At 42.6% G+C, this 25,075-nt stretch overlaps 1 protein-coding gene across 2 annotated transcripts in view; it reads right to left on the reverse strand.

Moving 5' to 3' along the window:
- The window catches only part of TSNAX (translin associated factor X), a 52,293-nt gene that overhangs the window by 16,510 nt on the left and 10,708 nt on the right, over positions 1-25,075 (reverse strand). Inside the window, exons 1-4 of one of the 2 annotated variants that reach the window (XM_032682630.1) lie at positions 10,216-10,293; positions 7,957-8,064; positions 3,803-3,917; positions 2,034-2,164 (exon numbers count right to left, since the gene is read on the reverse strand). In XM_032682630.1, coding sequence (XP_032538521.1) covers positions 2,034-2,164; positions 3,803-3,917; positions 7,957-8,064; positions 10,216-10,231 — 370 coding nt within the window. In that variant the 5' untranslated portion in view covers positions 10,232-10,293. Of the gene's footprint in view, positions 1-2,033; positions 2,165-3,802; positions 3,918-7,956; positions 8,065-10,215; positions 10,294-25,075 lie in introns of those variants that run through there. The other variant, XM_032682632.1, reaches the window with a different exon arrangement.

Here is a 25,075-nt window from a genome sequence, read left to right on the forward strand (position 1 = left end):
GAGAATCAGTGTAGCTGACTGTGTATGAGTATTTACCAAACACACAAAGAAACCTGAACAAAACTTTTTTTGGATCAATTTCTTTATTTCCAGTTGCTATGCCTAGCTTAAGTTTACATATCTTTCATATAAAAAATGAAATCTAGCTTTTGAGGTTTGAAAAAAATGTATTTTTTAAGAAAAAAATCAAATTTTTTTACTCAGGAGAGAGAATCTGGAAGTAGAAAACTAGCATGAGGTTTGCTCACTTGTTTTATAAGAATATGAGTACACCCAGAACTTATCATGCAGTAAGCTTCCATATGTCTGCTGTGTAGGTCTACTCCATTACGTCTGAGATGAATGCAAGCTAATTCCAGGCAAGCTGCTCCTCAGTAAAACTAGAGGTAGGTAAGCCTCTGAATTTACCCACACAAGACATATTTAAAAAAAAAAAAAAGACAGTTCAGGTGAGGCAGCTGATGCGGGGTAACTGGTTACCCTGTAAGAATCTTGCTCCCATGGCATGGCTGATAGCTTGTACCACACAGTCTCACAAAGATCTGTGAGGTAGCAGACCTCAAACACTGCTGTTCTGTAGACAGTACTGTGTGACTCACACGGGGCTACAAACTTCAGGGGTTATTCAGACAAGGTTTACAAGTCTCAGTGAAGCTTTCAGAAACTTTTTTTTCATAAAACTGAATGCAAGAATTCTTGGCTTTTATAAGTAGTACTTAAAATGAAAATCAAAACACATTTTCAGCATACTTCAATATACTCATACAGTCAATATACTCATACTTGGACTAGTATTGTTCACAGTTTGAGATCATCTATAGTGTCAGCGTTTTGAATTACCTTTTCTTTTCATTGTGTCATTACAGTACTTAGCTATAAATAGCAGCAAGACACGTACAGATTAGGTAGCTCTTTAAGAAAAACTACTTGTATTTAATTTGAACAACCTAATGCATCACAGGTAAGAGGACTGTGGAATTAATTAGAGCCATTGAAGGCTATCAGGGCAAGCTCCTTCTGCTTCCATATTGATAAACTGAGCTTTCACTCAAGAGCTGTCTCACCCTTAACAAACTTAAGTTTGTGTAAGACATCAGTACAAGTTAACTTTTTGTCTTGTAAATAACATACATGTATTTGCTTCTGGTCTATCAAATCAATCTTATGGACATTTTTAAACAATTAAATGATTCAGGGCAAATCTTCAGCTCTCCTCAGCTGAAAAGGTCTTACCTAAACAAGGAAAAATATACACAATTCCAAATATGTTAAATCTGAGACTGATAAACACAAGACTCTTTTATGTCATGACCAAGATGTCAAAGAAGCAGTTACATATTTTACTCATATGTTGCCACAAACAAGGCATACCAATTTTAGGTAAGACTCAAATTGTCAGCAAAGATTCAGCAAAGAAATATGATTTGACAGAAAGAGTCATGAAAGCACTGCAACTTAATTCTCAAGAATGTTGGTAAAGGACTGCTGTTTACAGAGAGGAGCAGAAAAAGATATGATTGAAACATATAAACTGATTTAATGCTTCTAACAGAGAGGCAGAAGCACATTCTGAGTCTTAAGAAGAAAGAAAATGCTAATCTAAAGATTTTAATTAATGAATTTTATCAACTCAAAATGGATAATTTCACAAGACAGTTGCTCCTACTCTCTTCCCAGAAATTATAACCCTTCAGGTGGGGTAACTGAGTGTGCTACACATGCTCCTCTCAGTCAGAGAAGACTAGTCAGTATATTTGCTAGAATTACTCCCAACTGCAGTTTAGGTCAGGGTCCAAATTCTTCCAGTTGTAGTCTTCTATTGAAATCTTCCTCTAAACTGCACTGAAAAGAAGACTAAAGGACAATAGCCTCTCTAATACCGGAGCTAACTTTGCTAGTAACCTGAGTCCTGATTTATAGCCACAGAAATGTAACAAATTCAGACCTGCAGCATGAGGAGGAAGTATTCCTACATAAAGAAAAACTGAGCACAGTTCAAACTAGCACACTTTCCCTATTTTTAAATAATTTACCTGGAGATATAGCTCTGTGGAACTGATACATGTCTTCTCCAATCAGTTCTTGTGCAACCTGCTTGATCTTCTGTCGGACAGCATCTAGCTTGACTTCAGACTCCTTTAGTATTTCTTCCCCATTGGGAGCACTGCAATCATAAAACAGGAAGAGCTGTTTTCAGAGCGTGAGCAAACAGTTAAAAAACATTACACATTTTCTTTTACTAATCAATATATTTTTAATGGCTTCAAGAAAAAGTAAAGCTGGCACTGGAATGAGAAACAGTTTAACTTCCATTGATACCTATTCAGATTCTGCAGATTGTTACTGGGAAAATAATCAAACAGCCAAACAGAGTTCTGGTAGGATTATGTTTATTCCAGACTGGAATAGTAATTATTGCTTAAGTAAGAAAAAGGAGACACATATGCAAAGGCTTCAAAAAATATTGCAGAAAACTAGCAGTATTTACAGAAGTCCTTCAACCTCTTTAAAAAAAAAAAAAAAAATCAATATTTTGCAATACTTGACAGTATTGCAAAATATAATACATGATGTACTTCTACATGTGATTTCTTTCAGGAAGTAGTTATGGACTATGCTGTTCAGGAACAGCTTAAATATCTGATTCAAAAGCACAATATATACTTGAAATTTAAAGCTTAGTTTATTTAATTTCCTTTAAACTTCCCCTACCACAAATAATCTATATGGTATATTAGTTTACAGTCTATTTAAGGAACTACTGATAGACTGGTCTCAAGAAAACATTTAAAAGCAAATAGTAAAGTGTAACAAGATTAAAGCCACAATAATTGCAAAGGAGAAGGAAATACAAAATACAGCATGGAAAGCTTCCACTCTCACAAAACAGGAATGTCTTCCAAAACAGGAATCTAAAATCTGGAGTAATTAGGAGTTTTTTGTTGTTGTTCTTTCCTCCACGAGCTCCCAGCTACCTAGCCCCAGTAATGGGAGTAGCTATTTACAGTCAAGGCTGTAGTGGTTACTGGAATTATCACAATACCTCTTCGCAGAAGAAAACCAAGTTAAAAAGAGGGCAACTTCCCAATCTGTTCGTAACTGTTACTACTATGGTGACTATAAATAGTTACTACTTCAGCATAAATGCATTGATAGGTAACAAAAACCAAATTAAATTACAAAAAAAGGAACAGGGAGAACTATTTCAACTATAACATGCAAGACCAATGTTTGTCATATATGGTAAACATTTTATACAACAGGCTATGCAAAGCTTCAAATTTTCCTGTTGTTCTGGTTTGTTTGTGGCTTTCAAAGATTGCTTGAAGGCTCATGAGAACACAAAACATACAGAAGCTCAAAACTTCACAGAACAACCTATCCAGTTGTAGTACTTACATAAATGGACCCCAGGTCACCTCCTCTTTGCATTGATGACCTCAGGTGGGGCTGCAAGAACCAAAACTGTGACTTAAAAGCCCAGGCAACTAACCTGAAGGAAGGGTGCATACTTTTCTCTCACAGCCTGCTAAAAGCTGGAAGGCTCTCATCTGCTGTGCATTCTGCTGCTCTGATCTAGTTTAATACACCAATAAAACCAACCAAGAAACTTGAACCGGCATCTTATAATTCTCTAACTGGAGTGTGCATTAACTAGCTCCCATCCACTCTAAAGGATGTTTATGGGAAATTAATTAAATTTCTCTCAACAGAACATTGCAGCTGCTAATCACAAACACAGACAACACTGCACGGCAGCTTCTAGGTTTCTATGAACATTTTCAGGCTCAATGTGACTCACCTGGTAAACCTGTGGAGCAGAAATATCGTTCTCTTGCTTTCGATAGTTATATCACGACTGAGCTTCACGAGCCGTTCATATTTATCATGCCTGGTGTCAAGCTCCAGCTGGAATGCTGCGGAGTCAATCGTTACAGCAACAAGCACAGTTATCACATGAACACAGTGTGGGGAGAGCAAAGTGCCTGTGCTGCAGTCACTGCTTACAAGCCCCCACCCCACCAGCCTTGTCCCCAGGTGCCTCACCCCAAGGTGGGCAGCGTGGCTGCCCCTGCGTGGGGCATGGCTGCACAGGGCACCACTGCCTACCACCTGCCAGAGCTGCAAAATTCATCATTAATAATACCTTTGTTTAATAAGTCAGGTTTAAATAGACATCAATCCTGATGATGCTTTAAGGCAGCCCAAACAATTTTAAGGAAAAATACTTGCTTTTGCTAGTAAAATCTATTCCGCAGTACCGCTGTTCAGGAAACGGACTTAAGATTTCACCCAAATCAGGCAAAATAAATCTAAAAATAAAACCCTACAATCATTTGTAAATAAGATACATTAGTTCTCTAAAACAAAACAAATAAAAGGTATCTGACTAAGGCACATATACTGTTCAAAAGGCACCATTTAGTTATAAGAAGGTTGCATTTCACATCCCAGCTAGACTTGGCCAAAAGTCAAGTATTTTAATATCCCTAAGGATTAGAAGTAGTAAAGCAAAGTGAGATCAATTATTTAAAATAAGATTTCTGACTTGCTGATGTTAATTCTCTCCAACTAAAATGAATACAGAGAAGGGAGGAGGTGTATATGGTTATCACAGTCAAACATCATGAACGTTTCACAGATTCCATTAACACTTCATAGACCATTATTCCACTAAATAAATCATTAATAGATACTTAGGAGAAATCTAACACATTTCCTAATGAAATGTTAACATCTTCATGTGAGAAAATGAAGAAAATAAACCAAGAGGTTACGTTTTTAAAGGGTCTGACAAGGGAATATCCTTTAAAAAAGTATAGCAGTTCACTGGCAAGCAATGTTTACATGAACTGATAGAAATAACTGTATTTGGTAAAAGCTTGGTTTCTCTTATTTTGTTCTGTTCTTCCTAACCTTATTCTGAAACTCTAAGACAAATCACAAATGCTCTAAGATAGATCACAAATGATCTTTTAATTCTTACACGTGTCTGTTTGGTGCGTCTCTTAAAAATTCTGAGAGTCAATTCCACCCCTGAATTATCATAAAGAAGAAATTTTTCCTCAGATCATAGTGGCAGGAACTTGAAGAAGGGTGACTGGGACTTCCCTTCATAGGATACCATTTACTATGACCATTTACAAATGTCATCTACCAGGAAATTCACTGTTCTGAAGATCTATAATATTAGCAATGCTCCCAATCTTTTCTGGACAGTTGTGGCTTTTAGACTCCTATGTTGGATTTTAAACTGTTAGGGACTACTAGGAAGTGCTTTCTGACCTGAAGTAAAATAGACACATACGGTAATCTTTAGCCTAACAGGATGTAAGAAAACCTACTGTACTGTGCTACTGCCTAAAATTGTGAAGGATTAGAACTCAGGAGGGTTCTCCAGCCTAACACATCAAGATCACACAGTCATTTCCTCCATATTTCCACTATAATGTCTAACCTAACACTGAAAGCAAAGACTCCCACTCTATTGATATTTTGGTGGTGCAGAATCAGACCATTAAAAGGATACTTAATAAATCTTAACCTTAAAAGCCAAGGTATCTGTATCACTGACCTGTCATATTTAAAACGTATTAACAAAAAAAATGGTGTAACTCCTTGGTTTTTGATTAACTAAACCATTCTGTGATCCTGTAATTACTACAGAAGACAATTTCTCATTACTTTTTTAGAAATCTTTGGTGCCCATAGATCAATTCAAGTACAGCTTCTTTTCAGAGAGTAAAAGGAGCAACCATTTAAGGCCACGCATTAATAGCGCAACCCTGGTTGTGTGTATACACTGGGGAACGAGAGGCTGGAGAGCAGTGCCAGGAAAGGGACCTGGGAGTCCTGGTCGACGACAAGTTGAATATGAGTCAGCAGTGCCCTGGCAGCCAGGAGGGCCAACTGTGTCCTGGGGGGCATCAGGCAAAGCATCGCCAGCCAGTCGAGGGAGGGGATTGCCCCGTTCTGCTCTTCACTGGTGCGGCCTCACCTTGAATATTGTGGCAGTTTTGGGCACTGCAATATAACTAAGATATTAAGCTCTTAGAGAGTGTCCAAAGGAGGGTGAAGGGCCTTGAAGGGAAGGCATATGAGGAGTGGCTGAGGTCACTTGTTCTGTTCAGCCTGGAGAAGAGGAGACTGAGGGGAGACCTTGGTGCAGTCTACAACTTCCTCACAAGGGGAAGCAGAGGGTCAGGTACTGATCTCTTCACTCAAGACCAGTGATAGGACCCAAGGGAACAGCATGAAGCTGAGCCAGGACAGGTTTAGGTTAGATATCAGGAAAAGGTTTTTCACCCAGAAAATGGTTGAGCACTGGAATAGGTTCCCCAGAGAAGCAGTCACAGCACCAAGCCTGACAGAGTTCAAGATGCGTTTGGACAACGGGGTGTCCTGCACAGGGCCAGGAGTTGGACTCGATGATCCTGATGGGTCCCTTCCAATTCAGTATATTCTGTGGTTGTATGATTCTATGATTAAGTTGTTTAGATTCAAACAACATACACAGAAATAGTGCACAACTCTGGTTCACCTTATGCAGTTTGCTTAATTGTAAACCATCTGGAGCATAACTTTTCCTAATGCTTGTGCCTGACATAGAGACGAAGACCACCAGTGTTTCTGTCTGGGACTTATAAACACTAGTGCAGGACAAAGACTGGATCTCAAAAAAGGTGAATAAACTGTGTCCTTTAAATCCTTTCTGAAATTATCAAAATACTGCTGACTAGATCTCATGGAAAAGGAAGGAAACAAGTGTAGGTATGATACTCAACATGAATGACAGAGCAGCTTGGTAGCAGGGAACTTTAAACACCATCTAGTTCCAACTCCCACCACCATGGGGAGGGAGTCTTTCCATTTGACCAGGTTGCTCAAAGCCCCATCCAACCTGGCCTTGAACACTTCCATGGATGGGACATCCACAGCTTCTCTGAGCAAAGTTCAGGGGTCACAGTTAATCACCTGCCAAGATGATTTACACAGAAAAATCTAAATACCTGCTTTTAAAAAAGCAAGGAAATTATTTGACATGGAAGTGACCAGCTGTTACAGATGTTATAGCTGTTACAGCTTATATTTCTTCACCCTCCTTAGCTTCATAAAAAATAGGTGGAATGGGGAAAATTTTACACCAAGAATTAATTTGTTGCCCATACTAAATCTCCTTCTTTCTTCTGCCAAAGTTTCTCATTTCTGAAGCTCAACTTTGCCTTGTCAGGGCTAGTCTTCTGAGAAATTTAAATTTAATAGAGTTTAAATCTGGTTTTGTGAAAAATCCTATAAAAACAATTTTGCTAAAGGGAAGTTTACACTTCCTTATTTGAAGAAACTCAAACATAAGTTAATTTTTAAACGGCACTCAAACTGAAGAAAGTGTCTACATACAGGTCTATATTAGTTAGTTAAACTCTTATTTTTAAATAGTGCAGGTATAAACAGGTACCGAGTTAAAAAACAATGCATCCATATTTACATAAAAGTAGCTGAGTCACCTATGCAGCAGAGCCAAGGTCAGCAGCCTCCTCAGTTTCCCAAAGGTCGCCACCTCCTCCTCTTGCCCCCAGTGGCTCAGATTTTGCTTTACACCTCTGCAGATCCTACAGCTTTCTGGCATCAAAGGGCCCACTCACCTTTTGCCAGGTTGACCACTTTTGCAGTTTGCTCAGCATCAGGTTCAGAAAAAGTAGGGTGGGGAGGGGGAACAGCAGGTGGGATGGAAACAGGAGCAAGTCATGACTTGGGGGAGCTATGCAAAGTTCCACTCTCAGGACTTCACTGCACAAAAAACAGAATACTAAGCTGTGAAGGTATGGACCATGAGTCCAACTAGTTCCAAGCTTCTCCTTCAGAGAGAGATGGTTTATTCCATCACTAAATACTGGTGATTTCCTAGCACTTTCTGCACCACGTTTTTATAATCCACTTTTTCAAATGCTTACTTACATTTAAAAGACGTCATCAAAGCTGAAGATGGATTAGCATTCTCTTTCTCCTCTCTTCTTTGACCATGTGGAAAATTGTCATGCTTGCGTTTTCTGAACCCACCCGATCCTATTAATAGAAGATACACACAAAAAAATATATTTAAAAATAGTTTTGCCAGAGTACAATCAGAGCATTCCTGACTGTAGCCATATTTTACAGGATAGAATAAGGTAACTAGATTATTATTATTGACTGATGCCAGCTTCACATTATCATGTTACTTTTTCTACCACATTCCTAGTAAAAATTAGAAAAAAAAAATCCTACCAATTTCAATGGAGAAGAGTGGCAGGATCCTAAGACCTTTTTTCTTTTTTTTTGGAAAGGTCTTGACAACCTTTTATGTTTTCTTTCTGTAAGGGAGTGGTTGCATGGAAATCCTTCCATGAACAAGGGTCTACAGGATTAGACTTCTTTTTTTCCCTTCCTTTTTTTTTTATTCAGCTTGAAAGGAGTCAATATACTGCAAGTTTTTATTACTGTAATTATTCATGTCATGCATCTTCAGTAACCAGAAAAAGAAGCAAGGCATAATTTAAATAGACTACCACTACTTGGGTATGCAGGTTTAGCTCCTGCGCTGTAGCTTCTTTGGTCCTTACGCTCTGCCCATTAACCAATTTCTTCTCTATTCACCCTGATGTAGCCCTTCAGCTAGCTTTGTGTGCCTCTTCCCTAGACTCCTTTTTCAAACCCACATCCAGAACTCATCTCTTTTGGACTGTATTTTACTTCTGATTTACATCTTGTACTATTTCTTCCTTTTGTCCTTCCTTCACCTTGGATTGACTCATTGTGTCACCCACGCATCAACCTTTCCTCCCTCTTGCTCCCTCCTTTTGGTGACAGCTGGAGACTTTGTCTTCCTAACAGAGGCCAACATTTGTCAAAATGGTGTACAGGCATACCTTTTTGAACATGTAGAGTTCTCTCAATTGCCTTAAAAGAAGAACAAAAGGAAGCTACTTAAAAGTTACAGAAGAACACTGGATTTTAAAATGTTTCCGCTTAATTGTTTATTATCCCAAACCAAAACCAGAAGTGGGCGTAGCTACTTTCTAAAAGAGGAAACTGAACATCATTTTCTCCTTCTTCTCTGTTAGGACATGAGTTCAGGGTTTTGTTTTTCCTGTAGCAGTTAAAACATTACAAATACATCCCCTAAAATAGTGCAGAGAGTTAAACTCTCTGCAGTATACCAAAAGTTAGGAACATCATCATGACCTACAGGAAAAAAACAGAGCCTCCTGAAGTGAGAAAAGAAGAAGAAAGAGAAGTCGAGAGAAGGGGTTCCCCTGAATAATCAACAACCTCGATATCAAAAAACCATGGGCTACAACAACAGTAACTTAACCTTGATTTTTAAAAAAATTAAAATGAAAACAAAAGAGCCAGCTTTCTTGTTGCTGATCCTACTGTCTGGCTGAAGGGAGGTCTGTGGGACTCCTGGTGTTGCCAAGCAATAAGACAAGAGGCAACAGACAGAAACTGATACATAGGAAGTTCCACCTGTACATGAGGAAGAACTTTTTTACTTTGAAGTGACCATGTACTGGAACAGACTGCCCAGAGAGGATGTGGAAGCTCCCTCACTGGAGATATTCCAGAACTCTCTGGACACAATCCTGTGCCATGTGCTTTGGGATGACCCTGCTTGAGCAGGGAGGTTGGACCAGATGACCCACTGTGGTCCCTTCCAACCTGACCCATTCTGTGATTCATTGTGTGACTGCTGGGGCTAAACCAACATACAGGCTGCAAAGTGAGCTGCAAAACATATATGTATATGTATATGCATGTGTGTCTATATATATATACATACATATATATATATATATATATACACATAGATATATATACACTATACTGAAACGCAGTTACCTTAAGTGCTTTACAGGCCTAACACACTCAGCTTCCCGCTGAAGCAACTGCTTTTTCACCCCCAAGGATGCAATCCCTAAAACCCTGTTCTCTGGCACAGCCTCAGCGGGAAAGCAGGACACCCAAGAAGGAATGGTCGGGGACACCCGTGAAGGAGCGGCCTCCCTCAGTGTCAGTTCAGCTACACGGCCGAAGGGCACCGCTGAGCACGGCGGAGGCTCCGCACCCCCGTCCCCTCCGAGCCGCGGGGCCTCCCCCCGCTTCCGCTGGCTCCAGCTCCTCGCGCCTCGTTCTCCTGCGGGAGGGAGGGGAGGGAAGGGAGGGCAGGGACATCACCTTCCTTGCCGCTCATCCCGGTGCCGCCGCCGCCGCCGCGTCCCCCCGGCAACCCGCTGCCGCCTCGCGCGCCCCTAGGGCCCCGCCACCCCCGCCCTGCCTGGGCCACGGCGGGGCGCCGCGCGGGTGCCTGACGGCAAGACGCGACAGAGCCGCGGGCCGCTGGCCCGCCGACTGCGGCGCGGGAGGCGCGGTGAGGGAGCAGTGGCGGGGCGGAGGGTGATTCGGGCGTTGCTGACCGTGAAATTGGGGTAGCATCGAAGGCGGGCCGTGCTTCCGAGCAGGCGACTCCGGGGCAGCTAGCGCACGGCCCCGCCGTGGGGCCTCGGCGCCCGCGGCACGACGGGACATGTAGTGCTGGGCGGGGCGGCGGCGCTGTGGGAGCGGGGCAGGGTAGGGCAGGGCAGGCCAGGCACGGGTCGCCCTCATGTCTCTGCGCTGCCTCCGGCGTGTCCCGTCACCGGGGAGTCGGCATTCCTCGCCTTGGATCCGCCAAACCCAACGACGTTGCTCGGCCCGGACCCGTACAAAGCGGTCGTCACGTCGCCCTCCCCTCACCCCCTGCCTGTCTCCTTACTGCCCCTTTCTGTCCTGGCATATCAGGACCAACCACGGTGCTTTCACAGAATCAGTTAGGTTGGAAAAGACCTCAGGGATCATCGAGTCCAACCTATCACTGAACACCACTATGCCAACTATAGACCATGGCACTCAATGCCACATCCAATCTTTCCTTAAACACTTCCAGGGACGGTGACTCCACCACCTCCCTGGGCAGCCCATTCTAATATCTAATCACTCTTTCTGTGAAGATATTCCTCCTGATGTTCGACTTAAACCTCCCCTGGCACAGTTAAAGACTGTGTCCTCTCCATACTGCCTGTCTTCTCCTTTTCTCCTTACTGCCCCTTTCTTTCCTGGCATGTCGGGGCCAAGGTGCTTTCCTTCCACGCAAGGTGAATCAGGAGCACATCCACAGTGCCGCACCAAGTACCAGGATAGCCCCCTTAGCACCGAGCCACGTGGTGTGCCAGGTGAAGAAGACCAGGGAGGATGTGAAGTGACATTGAGTCTGGACCTGGAAACTGGAGATACTGACTGCGTACTGAAAAGATCTGATAGTGAAGCCACCTGATACCTAGAAAAGATATTTGAGAAGCAGCAAATGTAGCTGCTGCCACAGGGGAGGCAAATAACCCGAACCCAGGTTATTTGCATCCTATGTTTGGTCAGGCCTGGTAAAAATTATGTTTCCTCTGCTAGGGATTTAGTGTGAGTGTTTGCAGGAGACGTGGCAGGATTGAGCATGAGGGAGATGGATGCATGCTGTAAGAATCTCCCCACACTTGATGACACTTCAGTTCTTATGATGATGAGCTACAAAATGTTTGCTCGCCCCACTGGATTCATGCTTTCCTATACATGCATCCTGATACGTTCCTCTTACGTGTTTAAGATAGGGAGGGGTGTTGCAAATTCCCAAACCTAAAGGTTTGCAAATCATCAGTCATGCTGCTCTGCTGCTAGATTTCATTGCTTGTCACAGCTGTTGCCTGTTTTAGTAGCTGGATTCCCAAGGAAACAAAGCTCATATGAGCACAAAGGCGGAGTGCTCACAGCCTTTGTGTGTGGGTGTGCGTGTGTGCCTGTCCTTCCTCCCCACCCTTAATAATTTTTTAATCTGTTGGTCAATTGGTTGATCTGATTTGACAGAGGGAAAGAGCCTCCAGGAGTGATTATAAACATCCTGAGTAGGGAAAAAATTTTGGGTGGAACTTGCACCTTGCTAGAAACCAGATAAGCCCAGCTGTGAGATGCGAATGCTTCAGAGTCCAAGGTTAGCAGAGCCCAGCCTTAGGGAGCTCAGAAAGAGCAAGGACACCAGCCCTGGCTCAGGCCTTTGTGTTTAACAAATAAACAAATACAGCTTTTAGCAAACTTGAATACCAGGTGAATCTGTCAACAGATTCAAGAGGACAATAAACCACCTAAGTCAGATAGTAGAGGAGTAAAGCTTTGACAGTGAGCTTTAAACAGTCTCCAGGCAGCCAAGGAGGAGTTGCTAAAACCTGGTATTTCCAAACACTGAGAACACATGACTGTCATGCAGTGTTCAAAATTATTCAGAAGCATAACATAAAACCTCTCTCCAATTTCCTAATCTGAGAAAACAGATTTCAATCACACTTGAAAAGCAGAGGACAAAGAGGATCCCAGCAGAATTTCCTCAGGCCTGATCTGCATATTGAGTTGTGCAACAGCTTGATTGCTGCTCCACCAGCTGCACAGGAGTTTTCTGCTTTCTATGTAGCAAAATCAGGACATGAAATAATTTGTGTCAGTGTTATCGCTGCACACATTCAGGCACAGCCTTTTGTTTTAGAAAATGTACAAAACTGCTTTTGGAAACACAGACCTTTTTTTTTTTTTTTTAAATTGTGCTATTTCCCTGTTCTTGGCAGCTCTTTGGGCAAAAAGCAGAGTTGTTTTGGTTATGTTGATGTTGCAGGAGAGTGGAAAGAGCACTGGCATTTGAATGTTTCCCAGCAGTGGAGAATTTTCAGCCAATTTTAGGGAGTGGAGGTTTGGTCTTCTGCTGATTTCTTTTGGACCAGCAACACTTTGCACGTGCACAGAGATACTCAACAACTTGCTTGACATCCTTGAGATGTAAATAAGAACTGGTTGGGTTTTTTTTCCTGATACAATCCGTTTAAATGTGGCAGTGTTAAACCACTTTGGCAACAGGTTATTTGCAATATTTTTCCCTTTCTTCTAGTTGACAATTAAACCTTTCTCCTTCCCCTTCCAGTTTTGTGTCTTTTACCCCTGAAGACAATGGCACCTGCACCTCCTCAAGTGTGAAGGTGGAATAGCAACATTTTGAGGGAGTAAATGGTAACAGAAAGGAGGTGCAAGGATATAGAGTAGGGCAACCCCCCTCCACCAACTTAACAACAAACCAACAAGGTTTTCTCAGAGACTTAAGGTCACACTGAGATGTTGCACATGGGCCGTGAATGACTGTGCTCCAGATCCTAAGAAAAGGTTGATAACTCAGCCTTCACATGGAAAAAAAGTGTTTTTTAAGACTCACAGTAGTGAGGACAGAGGATGAGAAGGTGGACCAGATATGATCTGTGCCTTTCTGAGTGGGCAAACCAATTGAAAACAACCACTGTAGGGGGTTGGAACTTCTTCATTTATTTTATCCCTGAAGTCTGCCCCTTTGGGCAATGACCTACTTTAGTCACACTCCTACACAATGTTCTTTAGTGAGACTTTTGGTCTGCTGCACTACTATCAGCAGAGACCACCTTGAAATGGCACTCAAGGGAGTGGAGAATGAATCTTTCCTTCTCTGGAAAAGCCCAAGTCTAACACTGACTCAGCTGAACTCTGTGAAGGGCAGACAGAGGAGTGGTGGTGGGTCCAACTCAAGGACTACACTAGTGAAGCTGCTTCAACACCTACAGCTTCAAGTAATGGAGCTGAACAGAGGTAAGACCCAGGTGATTTGTCAGACACATGAAATCACCATGTCTTGCTGCCCTCAGTCGTTCCAATATAACTCTATGCAAACTGTTTAAGATCCCTGGGTTCCCTGGCAGCATCACAGTGTGCTCTGTATGGCTTGTATAGCTTTAGAGACAAATGCTATCTTTGTGGTGCCCTCCCATTTTTAAATAACCAGCCTGGGAATGTCTCCTGAAGTTTCTGCTAAAGCAATAGCACTATGGATAGTTAGAGCTGGAATTATCTCTGCTTATCCTTTTGGTTTTCATTTTATCTCATGACATGACGTACTCTTAGAGCAAGGTTGTGAGGTTGCCTTGGAGATGGAGGGCTTAGCCACAGGGCTCTCTATCAGACCGAAACGTTCACATTAGCCAGAGTAACTGAGAGTGCTTTCAACAAACAATTGAGTGGAGTGAAGTGACAAAAAGCTTACGAAACCGTCACAGGGGAATTGCATAAACTGGGGTCAGATGTTCAATTTGAGACTGTTACATGAGCAAGGAGTTTTGCAGCTGATTGACAAAAGGAAGAGGGAGGTCAGCTGGTCTCTAGTTGTTATAACAACAACCTGTTATGTTTCTCAGGCAACAGAGATGCCCATAGTAGTGGCAGGATGGATCTGGAGGATGATTTCCTCTTTCCCTGGAATAATGTTTGAAAGTTGTGAATATTTTTCTGCTGGTTGAATTTGGAATTTGAATCTTGTAAGTGGCAGGATCCAAATGCTAATACACCATGGTGCAACCTTTGAGTGGATCAGCAGGAAGACTTTGGGAATGCACCATGGAATTAGCTGGCTTGTAAATAAGCCAGTGGAAAAGAGGACAGAGAGAACCTACAGGTTTGCTGCAACATCCAGTTCAGAAAAAAATAAAGAGACTAAACTATGCATTGCCTTTATTCCTAATGTTTAGTTTATATCTTCCAAGGGAAAACTGGCAAATGACCGGCTATGAATAATGTACCCATGGGGAATGTTTGTTTTTAAACATGAACAGTTAGTGCCTGGCTTATGTCTGGGTAGGTATGCTGGCTATTTCATAAAGATTTCATTCTACTGAGGCAACCACATGAAAGAATTGCTTTGGAGGAATTCAAGGTGAGAATATCTTTATTTTGCATCACCCCTAATGCAGTAGAAGTGAAGTGTAGAGATTAACCTTTCTCCTTCATCTCTCTCATACCCCTCTCTGTGTCTGAGCCCCTTGCAAATTCTAACTGAAATTATATGATCCTTTGTATTTCTAGCTGCTCCAGACTGGCTTGGTCTATTAAATGCTAGGCTTTTCTGCCATAGTGGTAGGACAGGGAAAAGGTCTAAAGTTACAGTGTGTTGTAGTTTTGGAAAAGATGCTGGTAGAGTAAGAGCTGCAAACAAAAAAAGTCCTAAAATGTTTCCTTCAGCTGTGGGAGTCAGAAAAGTGAGGGAGCCTGAAGGTGTGGCTCTCATCAAAAATGGTAAATCAAATCATGTAACAGCAGAACTTGCTTTTTTTTTAAATGCATATATAAGTCTCTCATCTGAACTATATGAACCCTGAGGAGTCTCAGGTGCTCTTTGGTTCCTACAACACTCAGTACCACCTGGACCTCTGCAGTGCCAAATGCATATTCTCCTTTACTCTCTTGGTCCTCTCCAACGCTGCAGTTTGGAGGTAATGGCTGTTGGCAAATGAATGAATCTGATTCATCTGCAGTTAACCCGCTGTAAGAAAGAGTCTGAGAATGGCCTTTGTGTCTACATCTGAGAGAGGCAAAATATTACATTATATATGGAAACCACTTATTCATGCCAATGTAAATGAGGAATAATTCTCTTTAAATTGGGTGCCATTGAGATGACTATCAAGTCTTGAGAATTCCCAATGTACAGAATATTTTATGCTGCGGTATAGGTAGGGCCAAAAAAACACAGCAAGGCTCAGGTAGTTAGAGAAATACTTTCCTAACAATTCCCACCAAAAAGTTCTGTTAAAAAGCAGTTAAGGTTGCTCCAGGGCAAAACACACCCACACAAGAAATGACAGGTTAGGGGAACCTTCTTTGCATAAGCTATCGTGCGCACCTCATGTTAACCACTCCCAGTGACAGACTCCAAACCCCAACAAGAAGCTCTCCTTGTTCTGCAAGATAAAGAAACAAACTAAATATCTATCCTTCCTACAATGCTTTGCTACAGTGCAAAGCTTTCTGGCTTCTGCAGCACTAACGTTAGTGGCTGGTGCATGTGGGAAGGCTGCAGTGATTGTAGGGGAAAAAAGGAGATTAACAAGTGCCCTCTGAGCATGGTACGCTTTGCTGGTACTGCTGGTTTCAGGGACTTTTCTGTGACTTTGTCAGACTCTGTTTTCTCTGTGGTTGGACAGTTGGCCACTAGTTAGCAGACCCCTAGCACAATGCAGAGCTGAAGAGCCACCTGTTGCTTTTTATTAGACTGGAGAATGATATACTTACACCAGAACAAATCTGCTTCCTTTCCTGAAAAAATGGCTACATCTATTTTTATGTAGCTAGCTACATGCAAATACCTAGTACCAGGTATTTGTATGGGGCTTCTTCTACGTGATTTATTCCCAGCTGGGCCAGAAGAGATTTTCTGTAAAAGGTGTTTTGTTACCCGACACTACGGGGATCCTGGGTAGAATGATGATGGTACTAAGTTGTAGTTACAATTAAAGCTTTATTTCTTTAAACAGAATTTTATGATCAGCATAGCATAAAATTTTGCTACCAGAACAGGATTTTTATAACCCGAATCAGCATATCACCATTTTCTGAGCAGCATAGCATGAAGTTTGTATCACAGGTTAGCTTCTGGTTTAAAAGACCACAGAGGAAAAGACTCCAGGCCGATTTAGTGTAGAAGATACGATAAAGAGAGCACATCCTTTAATGAGTCTGTAGGCCTAGAGGAATACATACCATGTGCTCACGCAGACAGTGGCTCTATGGTATTATAATAAGGTCCATCCAGTCTCAGATCTGTCCACCCCTGGTTCTGCCCTGTTCTGCCCCCTGACATGCCCCTTTGGGAATTGGGACTGGGGGCGTTTGGGACCCCTTCTTTCTCATCTTCATCTTCTTCAAAGCACGTACAGTCCTTGGAGTTCCTCCAGAGTTCTGGGCTTGAAGGTTGCTGTGTCTGTGTGATATCTTCTGGTCCAGGCCTTAGGGTGTTTTTCTACAATTCTACCTTGAAAAGAAGACTAAACACGCTAACGGAATTTAGAGGGATTGTTATGAGATGGGATAGTAAGGTTGGGTATGTGTAAACACTATGCTACAGGGTAAGGGATATAATACAGCTACATTAAAATCTACATTCACGACACATTTACTTCTAAAATCTACAAAAGTTAAAAAAACCCCAAAAGCTCTGAGGCATCATTCCTAATCACCTGGACCCTCGGCAGAATGGGTCAATCTTAATACTTTGCTTGCAGTATCCATGACAATCATAATAAAGATTAAAAACATATATAAGGATATGAGTCACTCACTCAAATGTTGGAGGAAGCAGATGATAGTAGAGGCGTCCCTGGTCACTGGGAGATCATGGGTTTTGCTTTCCAGCAGCAGTTGTGGTTTAAGTCTCACTTAGATGTTGTAACTTCTTGATTTTATAGACCGTGGTCTGTGTTCTGCTACACTTGCCTGTCCTGTGATGGTGTTATCACAACCTGGCTGGCTGGGTGCCTGAGACCTTCAAGGCTGGTAAGGAGGGGAGAAGTCAGCCCAGCACCCAGGAACCTTGAGGCCTATAGGGATGGGGAGAAGGGTTCTACCTGGTGCATGGGGCCTTCTAGGCCTGAGGAGGAAGGGAAAGGGGACTGATACATGACCAACTTGGTCACAGAGAATGGCCATTTGCCTTTTGAATTGGCATTGGTTAAGCTAACCGTATTATGAGGGGTCAAGAGCAGGAGACACCAGTTACAGTTTTGTACTGAAGAATCCTTTGCTTCAAATTGTGTTGGTGGTCTTCCACCTACCTTCCTACATAGCTTTATACCTTCCCACATCTAGGGGCTGTTTTCATCCAAGTTTCTTCTGCTCCACAGGGTCACAATGACCAGTACTGACAGGTTTCACCTTGTTGTTTAAATGCTATTACAGAGTTAGTTCTGCCTTTGTGTACCTGGGTGCTCTAGAAACAAGGTCTTGGCATTGCACTAACAGGCTGCTGCCCCTGTGCATCAGGGGGTTTATGAGTCTTCTGATACTCTGCAGAAAGGTAAATCTTTGTTGCTCCAGGCACAGAAACCAGAATTTTTATGCTGGGTCTCACGGGAGGGTTTTAATGCAGCCCCTATACAGAGCTGCATCAAAACAAAGAATTGAAGACAAGCAGATGAAGTACAGTAGTGTTACAGACCTTTGTCCATTCAAAATGAGCTGGACATGACTTCATCAAGAGTATTAATCTAATAATGTAATTCTGGGTCATGGGTGACGACCTTGAAGATGCTGGGGACTGAAAACCTCCTCACTGAAACTTCCCATGCTGTGACTTGGACATAGTCTGTTACTGGATCAAGTGTCTCCAAAATTCAGGCCCTGCTCTTCCTGACTGCTGTGCTCTGACCTGGAAAACTGAAATCATAGTAAAACTGTGCTCATTACAGACTGACCATTTTATAGTTCTGTGACAGTGCAAAGGCCCCAGAGAGTGAACTAAAAAAGGTTTGATATGCATTTATAACCTCACCTTTAAAAAGTCAGCATGAGGGTTTTATTTTCTATCCTCCAGAAAAATCTATTTATTCCAACAAATCCCAGAGAACTGATACTTGTTTAGAAAACTGTAATAACTGAAACATTAATCCGAATTCCTTTTAAATGCTATATGCCTCTGATAATGGTTTCTAAATTTACCATGGGCTATGTAAGGGTAATGCACAACATAGGATAAGCTTGTAGCATGGGTCTTTTGAGGCTATCTATACATAACATGCATGTCTCTACTCACTGGTCTAAGAATATGATATCAAAATGGGTAGAATAATTTCTTTGTTTCCATGACAAGTATACATCCCATATGGAAGTCATCAGCATCAACAGTAAGCTTCCCTGTAAGCTCTTGAGCCACTGTTATTAAATATACATTTCACGTACACCTGTACAAGTTGAAGTCTTGGAAGAACATGTCTATTCCCCAGAAATCAAAGTGCTTTCAGTGCGGATGCCTGCGGGGGGACAGTGATCATAAAGCAGTCAGAGAGCCAAAGGAATGCTGAGATTTCAGAGCCTGCGTGATTACCCACAGCTGTACAAACAGTACAGTGGAGAAAACAGATTGACCTTGGCCATGTTTTGAGAGTGCCAGATAACCAGGTCCTTCAACAAGCCCTATTTCGACATGAAGAGGAAAGAAGAGACAGCGAAGAACACGAGGAAACACAGCAATGACTAAAGCAGCAACATCGCAAGTCAGCAACTTTAACGGGGACTGATCTGGGACAAAACTGGTTGGTGATGACAAACATCTGCCTTATGTACCTGGCAGTGTGAGAAGTGGATTAGACTAGATGTATGACAGCAATATCTCAAGTACAAGTAGACAGCACACTTCAAGACATGAATTATTGTGCTTTGAGCATCCCATAAATACCCATGGCAGAGAAATTTTAGTGGTAATTTTGAAATGGAATTTAAAAAGCAGAGAGTGTTCCAGTGTATTTCTAAATCCACAGGGCTGTGGCTATCTTTTCCAGCTTGTTAGTGCCTGGATCGAACTGTATAGAGAGAACAGCGAGGGGTCCATACTAGCAAATAATTGCAGTGCTCATCTCACTGACCTCCCCTTCACCCTTGCAAATAGGTATTTTCTTTGCTGTTTCCTCACATGTCTGGGGAACACACCCTCCAACACTTGCATAAGTGCAAACACTGTCACTGGGCTGACCATCAGCATCCCCTTTAGCTCTTATCTTGGTCTGTGTCCCACTAGGATTGTTAAATTACATGCTTAACCTCAAGGAATCTCCCTCCCCTCCCCATGATGGACAAAACACGTGGATCACCTACTGGTAGAGAGCTCACTAGATGCTGGGCTCATAAATGACAGAGGCTTGATGTAGGATCAAAGACAGAAGTTAACTTCCTCCAGAATATCCCATAACTCAGAGCAGGCTGTGGGGATGATCCTCAGAATGGTTGTAGGAAACAGCTTGAGGATTGAAGGAAGCCTTATCTTTGCTAAGCTGGAAATCTGAGCATTACACAATACTTGTTTTTCTCACCTTGTGAGTTCTGCCCTTGCAATGTGCAAATCTTCATGCTTCCATGTGTTCACTGCCATCCAGTGTCTTGGTAAGTAGAGAATAAAGAAGAGATATTTAGAAAGCTTGAGAAGATCACTATGAAGTTACTACATTACTGTAGCTATGAAATGACAAGAAAACAAAACAAAACACAACAAGGGCAGGGAGGAGATGGAAAGGGATCAGAAGGTGAAAGTCACATGAAGGTGACTATTCTGTCACTTAGTCCCTGGTGGAGAACTCCCCTTCTAGCACAGGCAGTATCAAAGTGTTTCCCTGTTAAGGCTTCACCTATAGCTGCTGCCAGCTTGGCAGGGAAAGCAACTCTGATGAAAACAAGTTCCTGTATTCCCATGACATTGAGTTGCTCCTGCAACACCGCAGCTGTCAAAAAACTTGAGTGACTCCAAGGAGAAACACTTCATTTACCCTGTCTGTTTTGCTCTCCCCTTTCAAACACTAGTTTTATATTCTACAGTCAGCCAAACAGCTCTTTACAAATTTTACAACCCATTCTCCCAAGAGCCTGAAGGCACAAAGCATTCACACAGTGCACAACCTGAGAACTAAAGCATAAAATAAATGAAAACACATAAAGCCTTTACAGAAAGTCCTGAATAAGGTCAGTGAATCTGCCTACACCTTCAGGAGCAAGCATTCACCTGACTGATAAGCTAAGAGTTAAAAACAGACCACGTTAAAAGCTGATGAAAGCACAAGCAGGCATAGAGTTTATTTAGATCCGTTACACAAAAATCTCACATCCGATTTATGAGAAAGTCTGTGGAACATGTCCTCACCAGATTATCTGCCAATTGCGTATCAAAAGCTTTAGGAAAAAATTTAGAGGAATGAGTAACTACAAATTGTATGTAATGAGTAGCTGGGAAACAGGATAAGATGCAAGATGGGTCTTTCAAAAACTACATCATGCCAAACTAAGCAATTATGTTTTTTAGATGTGATTAACTCAGTTGCTTTGGCAGAAGAAACATGGTACGTCTCACCTATTGGACTTCAGTAAAGCATTTGATTCGGTGCCACAACTTAGGTGATTAAAAGGCAAACTGGAGAAGATGGAGATTAGTAGGCAAACTGTAAAGCAGTGAGGAACTGCCTTAAGGGAAGAATGCTGGCATGAGGGGGTTCCACAGAGACTAGTCTTAGGATTTTCAATATTTTTACTGACAGTTTAGATACTAAAAAACCCCAGGATTGTTGTGAAACATGACTGATATGCGATGAAATCTGTCAACAATGGACAGCTGGAGGGTGTTGCAGGTACGCAAAAAGTTATAGATATAACAGATCATTCAGAGATTAAATTATACAGATAGAGTCAAATGGTGTAGTAAAAATCAGACAGAAAAGGGGTGTAAATGCTAGTAGCATTGTGAAAAAGGCACTGGAGAAACTTCATCTGGAATATTGTATACAATTCCGGTTAGATCTATTTTCAGAAAGCACTCAAACCGGAACAGGTGCTGTGAAGACATGTCCAGGAAAATTACAGGGAATAAACAGCCTGTCCTGTAAGACATTGGAAAAACTTCAGCAAAGGATGAGAGAGCTTATGATTTCTTGCCATAAACACCATGGGGGGACAGGACAGAAAAAGACAAACTTGAAGGACAATCTGACTTAAAAATATTTGACTGTAAACTGGCCATTAACAGACCAAGTCCTGAAATTAAAAGGAAAGTTACTAGTTACCAGAGGCATGACCAAAAAGGCTTCTCACAGAGGAAGACAGCAGCAAATGTTGCTGCTTTTTGATATGAGATCTATTTAGTTTCCAAAGAACCTTTACCACATGGCTGCCTGCAGGGACCCAAGCGAGGCTGAGTGCTCCAAGGGATCAATTCCCATCTCTGACCATGCTCCTGTCCTCACAGCAGCTTCTGGTGGTGCCCCAGGAAGGTGTTCCTGAACTCTGGTCTTACACAAGCGGGTGTCTCACCAGTTGCACAAACTGGGAGGCAAATCTTTGAACCTCTGCCTCCCAGCCCTCAAGGAAGGTTGCTCCTTTTTCTCACAGTGGTGCAAAATACAAAATCCTCTTCCATTTCTCCAGCTGCCAGTTTTGCAGAGGCATTCTTCATTTTACTCTTGGGCAGCAGTTAAACAGCTCATTTCTCCAGCGCAGGTGCTTCCTCCACCAAGGCAACAGGAAACAAGCCGGCTCTTTGGCGGGCACGTTGCTGAGCCCCCGTGCAGCATTTCTACCCCTGCCCCTTCACTGCTCTCTGCCCCTGCCCCAGCACTGCAGCATGCCATGCTCTTGGCTGTGGCAGCACAAGTGTCTGTGGGGACCTACCTGAGCAAGCACTAGGTCTGTCCAAAACACATGTGCCAGTGCAGTAGTGAGGAAGGTGCACACAGGCTCCTACGGAGAGGATGAAGGGGAGGCACAAAGCTATTATTGATTATCCATGTTATGACTGCACATCCATACCTTTCTGCACTGCTACCTTTCTCACTAGGGGAAAAAATTGTGTATTTTGAAAATTTTAACATTATCTTTTCTGGATCCTATTATTTTAAAAACAGTATGTTGACCACAGCGGACAGGCAGGTGGATAACACAACATAAAAGTGCTCTTTTGCATTTTGAACTGCAAAGCCTCCTTCTTGGAAGGAGCAGATGAGAGTGTGGGTCAGCCAATAGGACTGTAAGCTCTGTCAATTGTGCCAATACATCTGGAGCATCTCAGACCTCACAAACCATTGATCATCTCTTGGGGACTGGCTTTCTACATATGTTCATAGTGATGCAGACTTTCACCTCCACTGCTTTGACATGGCCCTCCTTCCCAAGCTCAAGGCTGACCAACAGGAAAATGCCCTTTGTCACTTTGTCATTGCTAGCCATGCCAGGTTTACAGAAACACCCGCATTTTTTCTTCAGAGTTGTACTTGCAATAACTGGAACTTTTCTAAATACTTCTTGCAGCCACCCTCTCTCTGCTCTCCCTTCGTGCTGGCAGTGGTTTTCTGTGGTCAGAAAGGAAGGAGTGGGTACCTGCAGGGTGTCCCCTGCATCCCAGGAAAGCAGCATCTGCTGGGAAGGTTAAAGGTGACTTTTCCTTTGCACATGTTGGCATCAAGGAGTGCACTGAACTTGTCCACTGGTGCAGCTCACATGAATGTAAGATCTGCTGGCACCCAGGAGTCCTATGGGTTTTGGGAAGGGGATATAGCCAGTTTTCATAGCCAGCATTAACAGGGAACACACTGTGAACAAGCTTGTGGAAGACAGAGGATATGGGACAGGGCTGAGTTTTAAAATCTCTGTTAGCACAGTGCAATCCTGGCCTGAGCCCAAGGCTCCTCAAAACTGTCCAATACCTATTCTAACAGTGATAGCATTTGGAGGTAAACCTGTTCTTATGCAGAGGGGACAGACAATTGTCCCAATAAATAGTTCAGGAGTCTATCTTTAGAACAGAGCTCCAGCTCATAGAGAGAAAAACTGCTATTTCACTCACTCCTTTATATGTTCGCCCTGATGTCCCAGTCAGGCTGACCTTTCACTAGTGTAAAACCTCTGGGGGATATTTTCATCCTAGTGTAAATCAGCGTAGCTTAGGGGTTGGCATCACAGGAGGTTCTTACCTCATGGGGACTATACCAGCACAACATTCTTCCGGAGCACAGCTCTGGGCAGGACATAACAGGATCTGCTGTACATGCTGACTTGTGCTGGCTGCAGCTATCCCCCCAAACAGAAACCCTGAGCCAATCACTTAGAATTTCCCCCTTCCCTTCCTTAAGAGCAGTCCCAAACAACTACCAGTATCTTCCCTTCAGGCAGTGTTTCTGCCACCCAGTTCCCTCACTGCAGCCAGTGAGGAGGTGAGGAGTGTAGCTCTGTGTGGTGTTCTGTGGTCGAGAGAGAGGGAGGTGCCTGTAGAAAGCAATTTATCCCTCCTAAAACCTTAACCACTTCTCTTTCTGAAGAAGTGCCTGGCACAACTGTGCTCCTGACTTAGATGCTTCATTTAGACACCTAAAATGAGGTGGAGATAAATCCACACCCTTCTGCTTCTCAGTCATGATGTTTCACAAGCAGAAGTGTCGTAATTCTCCTCCTGCTTGTTGCTCTCAGCCATTAGTGTTAGGTAGGATATTAGATAAATTACGTCCTCCCCCATTCTGGCAGAGCTCTTTCCCCCAGTTGGCATAAGTGGTAACTTTCATCTTGCTACACTAGATATTCAACGTCATGTGGTGCAAAGGGTGCATATTTTCATATCTGGCTGTGATCAATAACACAGTTCCTATCTATGGCAACAACTGCCCACAACACTGAGGGTTTGTATTTTACGTTATGGTTGTCAAAATGGCTATCTTTTGTAATCAATAGCCTGAGAGTCTTTCTCAGGAAGATTTGCATTGCATGATCAACAGCAACAGTAGTCCAAGCCAACTTGATGAAAGGGACAGTTAATCCCAAAGAGCCAAGTCACTGGAATGTGCCCTGCTCTGGAAGGGCATCACTCAGCTACGTGCATACAGCTGGGTATGGCTGGTGTAGCTGAAGCTGGTAGTTATCCAGAAGTTTGGGGGTTGGTTGTGTTTTTTTCTTTCTTTCCTTTTTTTTTTTTAAATAAGAAAAACATCCACAGTTGTTCCATAGGAAAAGAACAAGTAATCTACCAGCATGGAATATATGCTGTTGTCCTTGTTTCCTTCTTGTTTACTTTCACCTTCTGCTAATGTAATTTGGGTGACAAGATTTTTCCAAACACCAAATTAGGATAAACAGTAGTTGGGTGCAACAGACAAAGGGGAGTAACCAGCAGGCTTTTAACAAATCAGTAATATGTACACATGGCAGATACCGAAACACATAAATCTTGCACTGTTCTACAAAAGCAGGCAAAAGCAAAGCCACACAGGTAGAGTCCTACAGCTGTAGGGTGTCTGTGCTTCACTTTCCACTCTCCCCTTCCCCTGGAGGCAGCTGCTGCTGAGCTGTGACAGCTGAGCTGCATATGAAGCAACTCCTAAACCACTGAAGTTTTCAACCTTACACATTAAAACAAACTCCCCTTCACCCAAGCAGGTGAGTGAAA

This window comes from Chiroxiphia lanceolata, chromosome 3 (genome assembly GCF_009829145.1).
Source record: "Chiroxiphia lanceolata isolate bChiLan1 chromosome 3, bChiLan1.pri, whole genome shotgun sequence".
NCBI classification, from domain to species: domain Eukaryota; kingdom Metazoa; phylum Chordata; class Aves; order Passeriformes; family Pipridae; genus Chiroxiphia; species Chiroxiphia lanceolata.